The sequence below is a fragment of the Ruditapes philippinarum genome, unplaced genomic scaffold, assembly GCF_026571515.1.
Source record: "Ruditapes philippinarum isolate M1 unplaced genomic scaffold, ASM2657151v2 ctg1245_1_1_1_1, whole genome shotgun sequence".
Lineage (NCBI taxonomy): Eukaryota > Metazoa > Mollusca > Bivalvia > Venerida > Veneridae > Ruditapes > Ruditapes philippinarum.
Genome location: NW_026857902.1, coordinates 267,019 through 283,540, shown reverse-complemented (window position 1 = coordinate 283,540; position 16,522 = coordinate 267,019). Strand labels below are relative to the sequence as shown.

Below are 16,522 nucleotides of genomic sequence, written 5' to 3'. Positions count from 1 at the left end.
GATGAGGTACTGTAAATAGCACAGTTAACTACTAATACAAACTCCAATATACATTAGCTTGGTTAGCTAGATATTCTGAATATTGCAATAATTTGTGAATGTATCCACATTATATGTCTGTATTTTTCTTTCAATGTAATTACTTTTTTAGCAAATTTTTATACATTCACTTAATACGTCTCTTTGTAGTTAATCAATACAAAGTAACTATTGACTGGAAAATATATTTATATTAACTGTAAATATTATAACTTTGTGATATTCTGAATATTGCAGGTCTTGGCCTTCAGTTCATTTATCAGGAACAATCACTGATGTGTAATTATACTTTTACACCAATTCACATGTTTGACATACTTAGAATTCACTATAAAATATTTCCAATTCCAATCAATTACTCTCTTACACTACAACTGCAAAGAAAGTGGTCATAGAATTCTCCTACTACCATATAAAGACAAACATGTCACATCTTTTTCAAAATATTGTTCAGGAATGGGACACATTCAAATAATCATAATTGTGGAGAGAAAAAAAATAAATAAAAGACAATGTTTCTATATCTTGCAGCATGACTTTATTCTATCAATGTCATTTTAACATATTAACAACTTTAACAACACAATCCTCCTCACAGTTACACATAGTCAATAATTCTCATAGAAAAAACCAACAAAAGTTCAAATCTGCAGCAATACTATACTAAAAATTTGGGACATAAAGGTTAAGTCTTAAGACAATCCTCAAAACTGGTCTGGGAAAAGGTTTTTTTTTTACATTTGAAATATTCCCCTTAAAGTAAACATAATGAGTATACATGCTTATTATGCCTCAGAAATGCTACCAATTCTATTTCTCAAAATCTTATAATTTTTGTTATCTTGTTTCAATTTTCAAAGAACTACTCATTTGCCATATACAATGGCTATCTCTTACAACTATAGCTCTGGTGGTAGTCATTACAATTATATTAAATTAGAATTTTGTATGGAAGTCAAAATATTATTATGTTAATATTTTGCTACATTTTCGACACATTACTGGATGTTCAACATTACTTTCTTCAGTTGATAAACAGTTGTTATACAATTACTATTAAAAACATGATTGTCATTTCTAAAGAATTAAAAAATATTGTCTTGTTGATGATTTCTAGGGCATACTTTTAACAATTTCAGATTTAAGAAACTCATTATCAATTTGAAGATTACATTATCATCTTAAGTTTCAAATTTGATAATTTAGGAGATCACACATTGTCATAAAATTTACAGTTGGCATAACTTGCTTACAATAAATCACATATATAATTATGAAGTCTTGGGCAGTCTATAAACCCCTCCAGAGTAAGCAAGAATCTGGTCTTTAACTTTCTTGTCAAGAAAATGTTTCAGTTCATGAATAGTAATTTCACCAGACGTTCCTTGCATGGCAAACATTCTCAGCATGCTGTGAATACGTTCTATTGGTAAAGACTCCAAGTTTGATAACATTCCCACTATGTATGTCCAGAATACCTGCGGAAAACAAAAATAAATACTTTAAGATTTGAAATAAAAATTACTTTCGCCTTTTAACTATGAACTTTGATAACATAAAAATTTAAGACTTTGAATTATGCAGCTAAATTATATTTACTCTGCCATTAATTTTGGTGTCAAGTCTATTTTCTTTTAAATATCAAAACATCTTTTTTCCATTTTGCTTTAATTTTTACTTACTATTTTACAGTATTCAAAACTTTTTTTGCTACCATCATTAATTAGGTTTCTTGTTTCGTTAATGCACAATTTGTCTATAAAATATATCAAAGCTTCCGCTAAAGTTTTCCTACCAATTGCTTTTTACTTAAGCCCATACCATGGATCAATGTATTCTTAAATTCATGACAATTAATTATACAATCTTATTTCCATACCTGTAGCTCCTCCTCTTTCTGAGCATGGGCTGACGCCATTGCTGACTCCGCCTCTTCATCCTCATTAATCATGATGTCATGACTCCGCCCTTTGTGTTCCTCAACCAATAGAAATGTGTCTGTTTGCTCCTCCTTTAACAGACCTTGACTTTGCCAGTAAGCAATCTTACGTCTTAGGGCTGTAGCTGGAACCTGCAGAGCACTGCTAAGATCTTCTACTGTCCATCTTTCTATTGTGAACATAAATAATATAAAATCTGAATGTTAATCATAGACAAAACTATCCATTACCAGCATGTTATTTTTTTTAGACTCATTACTTCATATTCATAATTTTTTTAACTTTAACCCTGATTGACTTGTACAATAACCTTACACTGCTTAAAATTTAGCAACATCTATTGTATCTTAGGTTGTTTCAAGATCAAAAAGCCAACAGTATAGTGATGCCAGACATAAGTGAACTGTCTCTGGCATAGGCCAGTTATTGTAAGCATTATGGTGATTATCAATAAGCTATGACACTGATGTGTTAAGTGACAAGAATAATTACATTGTATTATATAACAGACAAATAGTATTGGCTCCCTAATAATTCCACAATTTCAACATTTTAAAGTGACATTATGCACATTGTTTCATTGTAAAGCTGAGCTGAATTGACTATTATTTCAAAAGAATGACTGTTTAATGATGACTGATCAACAGCTGATGTTGGAAAATGTTTAGGATGAAATTAAACCTGCATAAAATATTAAAAGACTGCCCAACTCTTTTTATAAATTGAATGCTTCAGATAAACTCTAATGATATTTTTTAGAAATTTGTTTGTTTTGGGTTTTACGTTGCACCGACACAGTATAGGTCATATCCCGACATTCCAGCTTTACTGGTGGAGGAAGACCTCAGGTGCCCTTCTGTGCATTTTTTCAGGCACGAACGGGCACCTGAGTAGAACCACCGACGATATTTTTTAGAAATAAATTTCCTTTGGCCATGTGAGTTATTTATCGTTCATGCGAAGGAAACTGTATACATGTAATTTAAAGTATTTATGGTAAATTGTTAAGGTGACAACTGAGTCAATTATCACTGAAAATACCTAAAATGAGATTTTTTGCTAAGTAGATTTATCAACCTTTTCTGAACACATTCGTGATTTAATTTTGGAAGCAGTTAGTCCAAAAATGTGTTTTTAAACGTTTTAAAATGGTACCTATACTATTTGTATCTGCTATTCGCGTAACCTGTCGATTATCGATAACGCTCCGCCCCCTGTTGAGGCATCAATGAGGGAAATCGGTAGTTCCATATATCCGTGAATTACAGGTCCATACTGGTCCATACTTCTCGTAATACATGTATCGTACAACTACCGTACATCTTTTATGAATATCTCAACATTTAGCCTTTTTTATAAATTAAGAAATTGTCGGCCAATGTACGTAACATAATGTATGAAACATAAATAATTAAGCATAGCGGCAAATCGCACGACCACGGGGTTGATTAAAAATGTAGTTGCTAAAATATCCATAATGTGTGAAAATAATTTGTCTGTCCCGTTAATCTGATAGATATTACATTGAGTTGATAGACTTTTGTACGGATTCAAGGGCTTACTTTACATTCAACCTCGTTTTCTAACAATGTCAAGTAAAACAACAACAAAAACAGACAACATTTTTTATGTGAACGCCTATATATGACTTGTGGTAAGGTGTCCCTGACAAATTTCTAAACCATTTTAGATTGTCTAAGGATGATTATTTCTGTATGAATAAAAAAGATATTAAAATATATTCTCAGTGAAAATAAATTATTCGCCAGTAAATCTGGGACAAAGTATGAAATTTATTGTCTATCCCGGTAGAAACTGTATCTCTATTCCGTGCATAGATGATATTCATAATAGAAGTCAAGAAGGCCAGATCATAATGATCGAGTAATACCTTTTATTTCTATTAAAATATGTGAAGCATTATCAATTTGGTGGAAAAAATATATAATATCCCGTTCTTATTTGTACATCTACCATGGACTTTAAAAGACTGTCAGAAGCTCAGTTTTTTTGTTATTTTATTTTATATTTCAACGGAATTTCATACACGAATACACAGGCAGAGTGACACTGGTATAATATAATAATAATGCTGATGATAATAATAATAAACTTCAAAAAGGAAACAATTAAATACCCCGCTAGCGGTGCGCAAATGCGTTCCATTTCCCCCCACTGAGTGCCTCAAATTTTACCGATAGTCACGTGACATGTGCGACAGATACCAGACGGACAGTAAACAACGTTAAGAATTGAAGAAATTTCGGCTACAAACTGATATTAATCAGCAGCTTTTTAATTGGTCAGATGTCACTGGGTCATAAAATGTTGTTAGAATATGTTACCGCAACTTGTGACCCTCTCTGGTGCGATATTTGTGTATTATGCAATTATTTAGAGTGAAACGTAGGGGTCCAAGAGAGAACAGCCGATTTATGACACTTCGTTTGATGCGGGTCGGTCTAACTTTGAATCGGCATAACTTTTTTAATAATCAAGCAATTAACATGCGGTATAAAGCACATGAAAGGAAATTCATTTACGGAGGGAACTGTGTCAGGGATTTTTGTTTGCTCAATCAGCGACTTAATTATCTTTAATTATGTAATATGTATGGTGAAAAAAGTTGCATAAAATGTTTGACGTTACGTAATAGTTTTTTGAGAAAAGATAGAAAAAATTTGAGACACGGTTCCCTAGATAATATAAGTAAGGTTATTTTCCAAAAGTTTGATGACAAAAAAATAAAAAATGACTTTGATATGACGATTTAAAATTTTAGGATTTTTATTCAAAATCAATCATTTACAAAGGCATTTTTTTCAAATATGTTATTTTTTATGATGATCAACGACATTTAATGCACAACGATTAAATAAATAACAATTATTACTAAAATAACTTGGTTTAAATGACATTTATGTGAGTACCACGGAAAGTGTCTGTTGTCACCTTAACTTATTTTGACTTTCACCTGTTCACTCACAATATACCCTTGGGTAGGCATAATGTCACTTTACGCCAATAAAAATGAATCATTCTCTTCAATTTTCTAACAGCTTATATTTAAGAGACACATAGTTACATGATGAAACTCCTCCTCAACCAGAACATTGTTGCACATTTAATATTTTATGATGATTAACTTAGCCTACCTTGCTCCTGAAACTGCATAATGATGGCTGCATGTACTGGTGACACATTAAAATTTAATGTTCTATCCTTTAGTTCTACATCAATATTCACCAAACCTTAAAGATCATAAACAGATTTAGTACATATACATATTAAATAGAGATCTTAGAAGTGAGAAAATATGCATCAAAGCAGCAATTAAAATGATATCATTTATTGCATGTAAAATATATTTGTGTGAAAATGTTTGAAATAAAATACATGTATGTTGAAACCATTTATATTTTATTTCAGTATTAACTATCCTAAATTTCTGCAGTTTTCTTGGGCTTCAAACTTATGAGTATTTTTTGCTTTTATCTTCATAACTTACCTAAATGAGATTTCCAATTAAGAGTTCTATTGCCCTTTTGGGCTTCAAACTTATGAGTATTTTTTGCTTTTATCTTCATAACTTCCTAAATGTATTGTTTCAACTACAGATTGTTCTATTGCCCTCTTTGAGCTCAAACTTATCCGAGTATATTTTTAGAACTTTAATCTCATAACTTGTTCTCTAAACTGATGAATGTATCTAATTAAGAATGTTCTATTGCCATTTTTGCTTCTCAAAACTTATGTGTATTTTTGTTTTATCGTTCATAACTTTAATAAATAAGATTCCACATAAAATTCTATGACCCTTTTGGTTCAAATTATAGTATTTATATTGCTTTATTTCATACTTACCAAATGATGATCCATAAGATTCTCCATTGCCTGTTTGGGCTTCAAATGTGAGATTATTCCTTTAACAGTTTCTGCATAGTGTTTAAACAGTAGGTGTTGACCATTCTACCATCTAAGCTGGCCAGAATGGCTGATAGATCAATGTGCATTTACCTCAACATCCTGTCATCAAAAAAGTTAATTTTAAATATTACAAAATATATTAACACTTAACCTTGTCAAAGTGGGAATTTTTTATTTAACTTTAAACATCTTTCTTGTTTATCCTTTTTGACAATTACAACAAGAAAACCCCAACAATAATCACAAACATAATTAAATCTTATCTATGTCCAAAGCAAAGAACCAAAATTGGATAACATTTCTTAAATGTAACTGTTAAAACAAAAAGAAATCATACACACACCTTGAAACACTTAACATAATGTATATTTTTATAATACAAGATAAGCAAAGTATGATATAATCTTTGAGTGGTGCAGATATTTGCTACTCAACCCTGAACCCAGGGCTCATGGGTATAATCCCTGCTTGTGTCACAACATAGTGGTGCCATAATAGTGAAGGTATCTGCTACTCAACCCTGGACGCAGAGATTGTGGGTTCGATCCCTACTTGTGTCACAGCCAGGACTTCCTTTTTGACGCCAAAGCTGTTAGTTTCCAGAGGCCGACTCAAAAATGATCATTTATAAAAGAAACTTAACTGCAATAACTTGTTTCTGAACTTCTGAATGCTAGCTTTTAAGACATTTGTCTTTGTTTGACAGCAGCATTGGTTTGTGTCATAAACAAACTTTTTGTGCACAGAAGTTGATTATGTCGTATGCACTTTCAGAGAAAAATAATCAGCCACATAAAACATGTAAATGGTTCGAGATTAGGTTAGGTTTAATATTTATCATACTGAACAAAATGATACCTCAACTTCCCCTTTCTGTTTTCTATCCTCAGTGATCCGAGAATTTATTCTTTTAGAATCTGCTACATCCTTTAACATAACCTCACAGAAATGTAGTTGAGATTCACCAAATCTTAGCTTCAAATTAAGAAAAGATCATTATAGCTTCATTGTAAGAAATATGTAATATTATATATAATGAGAACTACAATGACATAATTTGTCTTTCTGTAAAAAGACTCAACTGAGTTTTCTTGACACTGAATTTTATTTCTGTCTGATTGTGTTTGTGTATGTAATACATGCAGTATATACAGCAAAACATGTATGGGTAAATAATTAAACTTTATAAAATTTAGCTGAATAGAATTCCTAACATTTTACCTTAAAGGCACAATATACAGAAATGAATAAATTTTTCCATCTTTAGAATGGGCAAATGTGTAAATAATGGTTTTAGAGCATATTATGAGACACTTATCACCAAATGAAAGAAGCACTGAATGCTTTTCAGAAATAAAATTAAAAACATTTCTGGGGCATAATGGGCCTTTAATTTTTTAATAACAATTATTTGTCTTCAGTAAGCATTATTTATTAATCTCTGTTCAGAAAAAATTGTAAAGTCTCAGCAACCCAATGTTACAATCTTAATAATATCATTGATGTGTCCATACCTTTAACAGTTCAAGATATCTTATTTCCTTCTCTATTTCATAGTTAAAGTTAGTAAGAATTCTGTCTGCTAGTAATGTTCTATACTCGTTCACAAATAGTTCTTTACTGCCATAAATGTTCACTAACATACTGATAATATCTGACGCACGTCGACTTTTTGAGGCTGTAGCTGAAAATAGCATCAATAAAATAGATAAAATCAGAATATTTATCTACTGACATACATTCTACTAACTGATGGTTCGTTTGAAACCAAAGTATATTATTATATAACCTTTGACATACACATGTTTATTATATCACATGGATTGGCATTGTTTATTGACATTTAAACTACTGACTGTTGTTTCCTCGCACAGGTATTGACAATATGATTGGAAATGTGTTCAATTTTTTTTTTTATTCATAGAAATGATAATGTTCCAGTGAATATTAAGTACTGTCAAGCTGATGTCATTCAACTGCAAATAATGACATCACTCTGTTTCTGTTTTTTGAGTAACTTATTCTGTCAAGAAATCCTCAACAAAATAAAAGTATTAAAAGAATGTACTGTCGAGACAATTCTCCAGCTTCACTGTTGGAGGAATATCTTGGGAAGACCTTCCATTCATTATTTCAAGTTTTATCAGAGTAGAACCACTGACCTTCCATAAGCTAGTTGGATAGCTTCCTCACACGAAAAAAATTATGAAGGCCACAGTATTTAGCCTGAATCTTATATACAACAGTGAATGACAGGTGACTCTACACCAAGTGATGCTAAACACTTGGCCATTTAACAATCTTTGTGAAATTGACCTTGATGAAAAAGATTCTAACCTGGGTCAGCGTCAACTGGATCCGGCATCCATTTCTCCCAGTCAATGTCCTCTTCATCATTATGAGATGACTCATCTAACATTGGCTGACCTTTGACGAGTTCCTCCAGCAACTCATTGCTTCCATCATCAGTAAGGTTAGAAATTATACATCGTACTGTGTCTTCCCTTGACCTGATAATAACAATACTAGAAAATTTATATCCAGGTAGAAATATAACAATTACAAGTTACAACAGTTAAATCTAAGATAGTATCTAAGTAGAAATGTTGGGATAAGAACATTTAATAATACTAAGAAAAGAAACAAAGTGGATATATGGATATAAAAATAGTATAAAGTAATATTTGGCAAGTTTGATACAAAATACAATTGTTTGTTCTAATTTTATCACCATACTTTTAATGAACAAGGCTGAGTAGTTCATTTCACTTTTGTCAAAGTTCATTACACAATGTCTAATGTAAAATATCTAAAGTCTATGACATGTAGTTTCAGAGATGAAGATTTAAATGTGTTTTCCTATGTTAGTCTATATAAACATAGTCATAGTCACTCACAAAACAATTTTGAACATGAGGTCATTATTGATATGTCTTTTGTAGAGGACCACAATAAATGCTGCATGCCAAATATGTAAGATCTATGTCTATTTTTAGCTCCTGTGACATACTTACTATTTATATAACTTTTGTAGAGACTTACTAAAGAATCATTCATGTGAACTTAAGTCAAAATCTACCATGTCATGGAGGAGGAGATGTTGTCTTAAGAAATTAAGGAATGCAACATATGGCAGACATCACAAAAGCATACAACAGCACTTTGGTCTTGGTTGAATAAAAAAGCAAAATAATTATGTGATGCACATTTTTTAAAACAATGTTGACTTTTAACCTCAAACAGGGTTTCTGACATTTATTACATAAAGAAATACACAACAGATACTTTGAGATATTACATGGAAAACAATCAACATGGCAATAATCATTGTAAAACAATTACCGTAGATATTTCCTAACTGGGTCACAGACAAGTTCCAGTATAACACCAGCAGAATCTAATGCTCTTAATGCACGTATAGCAGATATGTAGGCTGTCAAAATATCAGAGGTATTTACACCTGAAACATTAGATAACACTGATTAATTATCATCAACATTAAGTAATTTATTTACTGATGACCTTTGGTTTATCTAAATTGTTGGTATTAGTTGTTATATAGCTCAACTTCTTTTTAATAAATTATTATTGAAAAAACTTAGAAAAATAATAATTACTCAAAAACAAACCATGATGGCATTGTAACTGCCTAGTAACAGCTTTACAGCTCAAGCACAGTTAATATAAATGCAAGCAATACTCTATGACAATCTAGCTACCTAGTTTTGAACCTAGGTGACTTGTATTTTGTTTGTTTGTTTTGGGTTTTATGTCACATCGACACAGTATTGGTCATATCGCGACATTCCAGCTTTACTGGTGGAGGAAGACCTCAGGTGCCCCTCCGTGCATTATTTCAGGCACGAACGGGCACCTGAGTAGAACCACTGACGTTTCGTAAGCTAGCTGGATAGCTTCCTCACATGAAAAAATCCAAAGTCCCTGTCCGGATTCGAACCCACAGCGGTGAGGGGCAAGTGGTTTGAAGTCAACAATCTTAACCACTCGGCCACAAAAGCCCCAACTTGTATTTTATTCTGACCTAGAAATCATCAACTAAAACCTTATAACCTTTACTATGTCATATAACTTGATGTAACTCTAACTATGTCATTTACCTGGATGTATTATAACTATGTCATTTACCTAGATGTTATTTTAACTATATCATTTACCTGGATGTAATTTTAACTATGTCATTTACCTGGATGTTATTTGAACTATATCATTTACCTGGATGTTATTTTAACTATATCATTTACCTGGATGTAATTTTAACTATGTCATTTACCTGGATGTAATTTTAACTATGTCATTTACCTGGATGTATTACAACTATGTCATTTGCCTGGATGTCATTATAACTATGTCATTTACCTGGATGTATTTATAACTATGTCATTTACCTGGATGTATTATAACTATGTCATTTACCTAGATGTTATTTTAACTATATCATTTATGTAATTTTAACTATGTCATTTACCTGGATGTTATTTTAACTATATCATTTACCTGGATGTAATTTTAACTATGTCATTTACCAGGATGTAATTTTAACTATGTCATTTACCTGGATGTATTATAACTATGTCATTTACCTGGATGTATTATAATTATGTCATTTACCTAGATGTATTTATAACTATGTCATTTACCTGGATGTATTATAACTATGTCATTTACCTGGATGTAATAATCTAGTCTCTAGAGAGGCTTTCAGTGTTGACACAAGGTGAGCTCTCATGTCTGTCTTCTCTAAACAAGTCTTCAGATCTAATATAGCTGGTTCTGACTCTGGGAAATCTGTAAAAGTAAAATATATCACTTAAAACTGTTTTAATGAAATACTAGTACATAGCTAATATCTGATACTAATTTACTATATTTACATGTTCATTTATTATGCTCCCCGAAGGATAGGCATATAGTCGCCGCTTTGTCCGTCTGTCTGTACATCCGTCCGCTATTCTTGTCTGGGACATAACTTTGAAACAACAACAGTTATCAACATAAAACATTGTATGTAGATAGATCTCATTAAGTAGAAGTGCAGTGCAAAAGAACCATAACTCTGTCTTGCCTAATTTTGGAGTTATTGCCCTTTGTTTATTTTTACACTTTGAATTTTGTCCGGACATAACTCTAAAACTACAAGAGACATCAACATGAAACTTTGTAGGTAGATAGATCTCATTGGGTAGAAGTGCACTGCAAAAGAACAATTACTTTGCCTTGCCTAATTTTGGAGTTAATGCCCTTTGTTCATTTTACACTTTGAACTTTGTCCAGGACATAACTCTAAAACCATAAAAGGTATCAACATGAACTTTTGTAGGTAGATTGATCTCATTAAAAAGAAATGCAGTGCAAAAGTACCTTATCTTTGCCTTGCTTAATTTTTGAATTATTGCCCTTTGTTCATTTTAACTCTTTGAGCTTTGCCTGTGACATAACTCTGACACTACAATAGGTATACTTTCCTGTGTCCAAAACCTATTCGGGGAGCATCACCATCACCCTGTTCTTGTTGTATTAGTTTACAGGCTTTCCATTATAGACTAATCCACTTTAATAATTAAACTATCTACTGGATAAAGGATCTCACTTACCAATTATAATTTTAAACAGTTGTGTAATCTGAACATTGGCGTAAGTTTCCCACAGAAAATGAAGTAATCTGCCCTTGAATCCCTCTATACAATCTGAACCTATGTTTGTTCTGTTTCCAGCATATACAAGCTTCAACCAGCCAAGAACTTTATTTTCTAACCACTGTACGAAAGAAAATTATATCAAGGTTTGTTTTAAAGATCTGTAGTACAATGCACATTAACAAAAACATTTCTTTCCTTATCATTGTAGTTTTTAGATTTTAGTTTTTAGATTTTCAAAACAATTTTCTTTAAAGTATGTTTACATCAAATTAAGAAATACTGCAATCATTCTAAAGTAACAGTTTTTCAGCTCTGCTTAATAGACTGTATTTTAACATATTTTTTTTTTCAGTTCCACTTAATAGAATGTATATCAAATCCATACTAGCTATGTGAGTGTAAATGTACATACATTTTCTAAACTTTCCAGATAAGCTGTTTCAAAGTTCCCTTTACACGTGTTCTCAACATGTTGCTGAATCTGCTCGTGTATTAATGCCGTGACCGACATACCGGACACCTGTTCCAGTACACCAACCTCGTCCCTAAATTATAAACATTCATCATTAAATATTATTTTGTTTGAAACTAAGAAATATCTCTTTTATATCATGCTTATTTTTGTAATCATTGTCACTTTGCAAATGATAATAATAAAGATTTGATTATTGAGAACATACATGTAGAACAGTACATTTAGATTACTGCTAAATTCTAATACAACCCGCATTTTTCTGGCATATTGAACATAGAAGGACTGAAAGTGGTTTTTTTTGCAATCAAATCACTGTTGCCATTCTATATTTAGACACAAGACGTAACCATTACACATGTGACTAACCTTTAAAAATGCGCTGCAATGAATATAAGTACAGAAACAAATCAGGCGCAATTTAGCTTGATATTAGGTACGGCAGCATTTATTTGTTGATGTCATGTTAGAATCAAAATAATATATTCAAATCAGTGATTTTATCACTTGATGAAATCACAGTTTGTCGTTCGGATGCGCATCATAATATCAATTGGGCTATGCCCTTGTATAATTCCTTGTATCCAAACTCCAAACAGTAATTTTATTTAGCAATAAAAATCACTGTTTGGGATATATTGTTTCTTAAATATATAAAATCATTTAGTTTGTTATAAAGACTTACAGTTTAGCATTTGTAGCATGAAAACATAGCATTATCTGCTGACATTCACAGTCATCTTTCTCATGTTTACAACCCAAGCATTCTGTACTCTCTTCTTCATCTTCCTCTGAATATATAAAACTTTGGGTTCATTTATTTTCAATCGAACTTTTTTATATGCAATTAAATTTCGCATAAGGACTTCATTCACATTGGTTATGTTACAATTATACTTGAACAAAAAGCTCTATGAGTAATTCAAAATATTTAAGATCAATAAAGTGTTTAATCTTTGGAATTATAAGAGCAAAAGCACAGAAAACACTTTCAATTTAGAGGAAACAATTACAAAATGTTAACCACTAGGAATGTGTCCATAGGATGTCCTTTCATTCCACAGCTTTGTCAATCTACAGACAGAGTGACAGTAGGTCAGATAAATACTTGACATGAACAATAATTTTTAATAAATCATTGTGTGTGTCCTAGGACTCGCTAAAACAATGATTGAATCTATAATTCTAAAAATTGAACAGACAAGTTTTGATGGCTTATACAATGTAATTGCTTTTGCGATATGAAAAGTAGATAAACAAAGAAACTGGAATTTAATAAGAATAATTACAATGCTACTGTTACTGAAATTATCGCAAACTGTATTTCTATAAGTCAACCAATATCAGTGGTGCTTTTCCTTACTTCAGTGGTACTGAATAATAGACCAATTAACTATCACAAATGGTCTTATGTTGGTTCACCATTTCATTCTAATGAAAATTCACAAATCCTTAAACTTTGTGTTCACCACAAATTCACTGTGTAAACTGTTCTGGATGCAGGACGCAAAGGTGAAAAATTCATTATTTAACAATATAATTAATATAGAATCTGAATGATAAAAGTCCTACCTTGTTCTAATTCATGATTCAAATAATGGAAAACTCTAAAAGCTTGTGAATAGAACTGTCCCACACATTCTCTGAATTCTCTACTAGCTTTGTTAAACACAACTGCCTTGAATAGAATTCGTACCACATCTGTTACCTTAGCAACCCCACAAAATGATAACATTGAGTAATTTCTATTTATCTCCCTTGGTAAATTCTCTAATGCATTAAGACAAGGTTGATACTCTTGTGAAATTTTGTGGAGATAATCTGCAGCCTGTAACAGACAGGCAATGTTTTGTTCAATTCTTTCATTTTCTGTGCCATCTTTAGCAATGTTTTCAAAGAAACTCCAGAAAGCCGGTGAAACTCGTTGACGTAAATCACGTTGTAATTCCTCAAAGAACCAGTCTTCAAGTAAATTAATAAGTCCATTATGACACAATACGTTTACAGCAGAATCAAAGCCTGTGTTCTGAATTGTTGCATTTTCCTGAAAATATAAAAATGGTGTGAATTATGCACAAGCATTATTATTTTAATTGCCAAGTGCTATTATATTCTGCAACACTTACAGAACTTTACTACACAAATATTATTCATTCTAATATTAACATTTAAACAAGAAACAAACAAGAAACAAACAAAAAAAAAAACACAAAATTTAAAACGAGGTAGTCAGACTATTCTCTCCCTTACCAGTTCCTACCCTGACTTTTCCTCCCTGATGATTCTCTCACTATTTTGGGGGAGAACCATCTGCATATTTGCAAATAAGTAGACAGTTCCTCCCCATTTTTATTAAGACATTATTATTGAAGTATTTAACCTTTTACCATATATGAGCATATGGTGAAAAATGGCTGTTTTCATTGAAAAACCTCCTGTTACAAGTTCAAACTGCTATAAAAATATGAAAAATGCTCCAATACTGATGAAACTTGGCACAAATGATGACTGGACCATAGCCTCTGTAACAGTATGCTCAATCGTTAATTTCCTGTTACCATGGCAATTGAGGACATCTCAAAATTGTGAAATATCATTATTTCGCATTGTTTTACATCAAAAATGATTTCCAAGAGCTGCAACTTCTCAATAGATTGAGATACAGTAAAAGGCTTTTCAGCATTGCTTACACGTTACCTTAAGATCGACCTGAGGCCATCTTAGCCTGTCACATGTCCAAAAATTTCTTGGCACTTAATATCATTGAAAAACCTTCATTATATTATTAGATTAAGTCAAAACTAAAAAGGATAACTTAAAAATGGGGGAGAACTGTCTGCATATTTCAAATTTGGGTCAGAACCATCAGGGGAGGAAACAGTTTGGGGAGAACCGTCAGGAGGAGGAACTGGTAAGGGTGAGAATAGTCTGTCATTAAAAAAAAAACACAATAAAATGAACATACAAATATACAAAAGTGTTAGGATTCAATTTATTAAACGGAGTCTCACAAATCATATTAAAGTGTAACAAACTTTTCTTTTAATCTGCCATATTCTTAATTGTAATCAGTGGTTTTCCTCACTTAATTGGGAAGATGTCAAAGCCTCTTGATTTTGTAAAAAGTTACTGCTGCAAAATTGCTATTAAATTTGGGAAGTAAAAAAATGCAATTGAGAAGAGACCTTTTATAGGCAGGAGGAAAATCACAGGTAATGAAGCCATTAATTATATGGAGACATGAGAATTACTGAATACTAAATAAAGATAAATCACTCTGCCATTCAATTGGCATTTTGGGTAATTCATGTCATACAAAAAGCCTTACAATAATGTCTCTTCCAACTTACACTTATGTTCTGAAGAGTTTAACAGCGAGTACCTGCTAAGTGATGGTTTTGAAAACTTACGTCTGAAGTACCGAATTGACACATCGCAACTTTTTCGAATTACAAGATAACGATAAAAGCCGATGAACTCTGATTGAAAACAGAAGTGTCGACTGGTGTCCTGCGCACTTATATAGGAACCATAATAGAAAGGGGGAACCAGAATAAACGGAAGCAATTTATAAAATACCGAATCAGGCGAATGACAATTTTAAAACGGAAAATGTAAAATAAAAATGAACGATTATTTTAAACTATTTTACGGTAAAAGAAAATCGAGCTCGCTTTGAGGCTTTGCCTTTTTCATATTATAACACATCTATTTCTTTTTAAAACTTAGATGACTGAAATGACAGTAGGATGGCTGTACTTATTTTTTCATACCCCACCTACTATTTTCAACGGGAAACTTGGAAATGAAGCTTACTTAACTTTCAAATTTCAGTCTACTTTTAACAAAAATTACACAATTAAAAAATCTTCATAACACTATTGAAAATATCAGAGGGAAAAAATAACAATGTTACCCATGGACTGAGAAATTTAGTAGCTGAATTCCAAGCATCATTCACAACATCCATGGAGGCTGCCATTTTGAATAAGTGAACACACTAAATTCCGTCCGTCCAAATTACTAAAAGCGGCCCCAAGATATGTCGTACCCATCGGTCACAATAAATAAATAAATAAATAAATAAATAAATAAATAAATAAATAAATAAATAAATAAATAAATAAATAAATTGTTAATATTTGGAAAAAGACAGCGCCCGTCCAAAATTTTCTCGGTGTCTCTTTGACAAGTCTAATTAGTTGGACTACCTCCCTTTATGTACATGAAATATTAAATTCAGTAATATCATTATAAATAATGCTTTTTGGAACTTACAAAATCGATAAATCTTAATTTGAGCATCATATTTATGATATACAACCATAAAAAAATGTGTATCAGGATCTTTAAAGTAAAATGTGCACAGAGAGCTGCAGCCAGGTTTGTCTGTAACAACTATGATTTCATCAGAAGAGGTTACTGTATAGTAACTACATTAGAATACTTTATAGCAAAGAAATGTCCAGGATTTACTAAGATTTTAT

General features: G+C 31.7%; 1 protein-coding gene across 1 annotated transcript; it reads right to left on the bottom strand.

The window, feature by feature from the left end:
* Positions 1-576: 576 nt before the first annotated feature.
* Positions 577-16,078, bottom strand: LOC132751442 (anaphase-promoting complex subunit 2-like). The gene is made up of 15 exons (XM_060741595.1): positions 15,952-16,078; positions 13,608-14,079; positions 12,721-12,826; positions 11,976-12,108; positions 11,519-11,681; positions 10,593-10,712; positions 9,249-9,366; positions 8,244-8,416; positions 7,421-7,590; positions 6,765-6,881; positions 5,991-6,005; positions 5,488-5,572; positions 5,135-5,230; positions 1,919-2,148; positions 577-1,517 (listed from the first exon to the last, which is right to left on the bottom strand). The coding sequence occupies exons 1-15, from the start codon at positions 16,015-16,017 to the stop codon at positions 1,311-1,313; spliced, it is 2,271 nt and encodes a 756-aa protein (XP_060597578.1). The 5' UTR covers positions 16,018-16,078; the 3' UTR covers positions 577-1,310.
* Between the last annotated feature and the right edge of the window lie 444 nt (positions 16,079-16,522).

Coding starts and splice junctions, on each gene's coding strand:
- LOC132751442 (XM_060741595.1), bottom strand. CDS start 16,017: ATGGCAGCCTCCATGGATGTTGTGAATGATGCTTGGAATTCAGCTACT. Junction 12,827..13,607: donor GAATCATGAATTAGAACAAG/GTAGGACTTTTA, acceptor TTATATATTCAG/AGGAAGATGAAGAAGAGAGT. Junction 7,591..8,243: donor TCCAGTTGACGCTGACCCAG/GTTAGAATCTTT, acceptor TGCTATTTTCAG/CTACAGCCTCAAAAAGTCGA.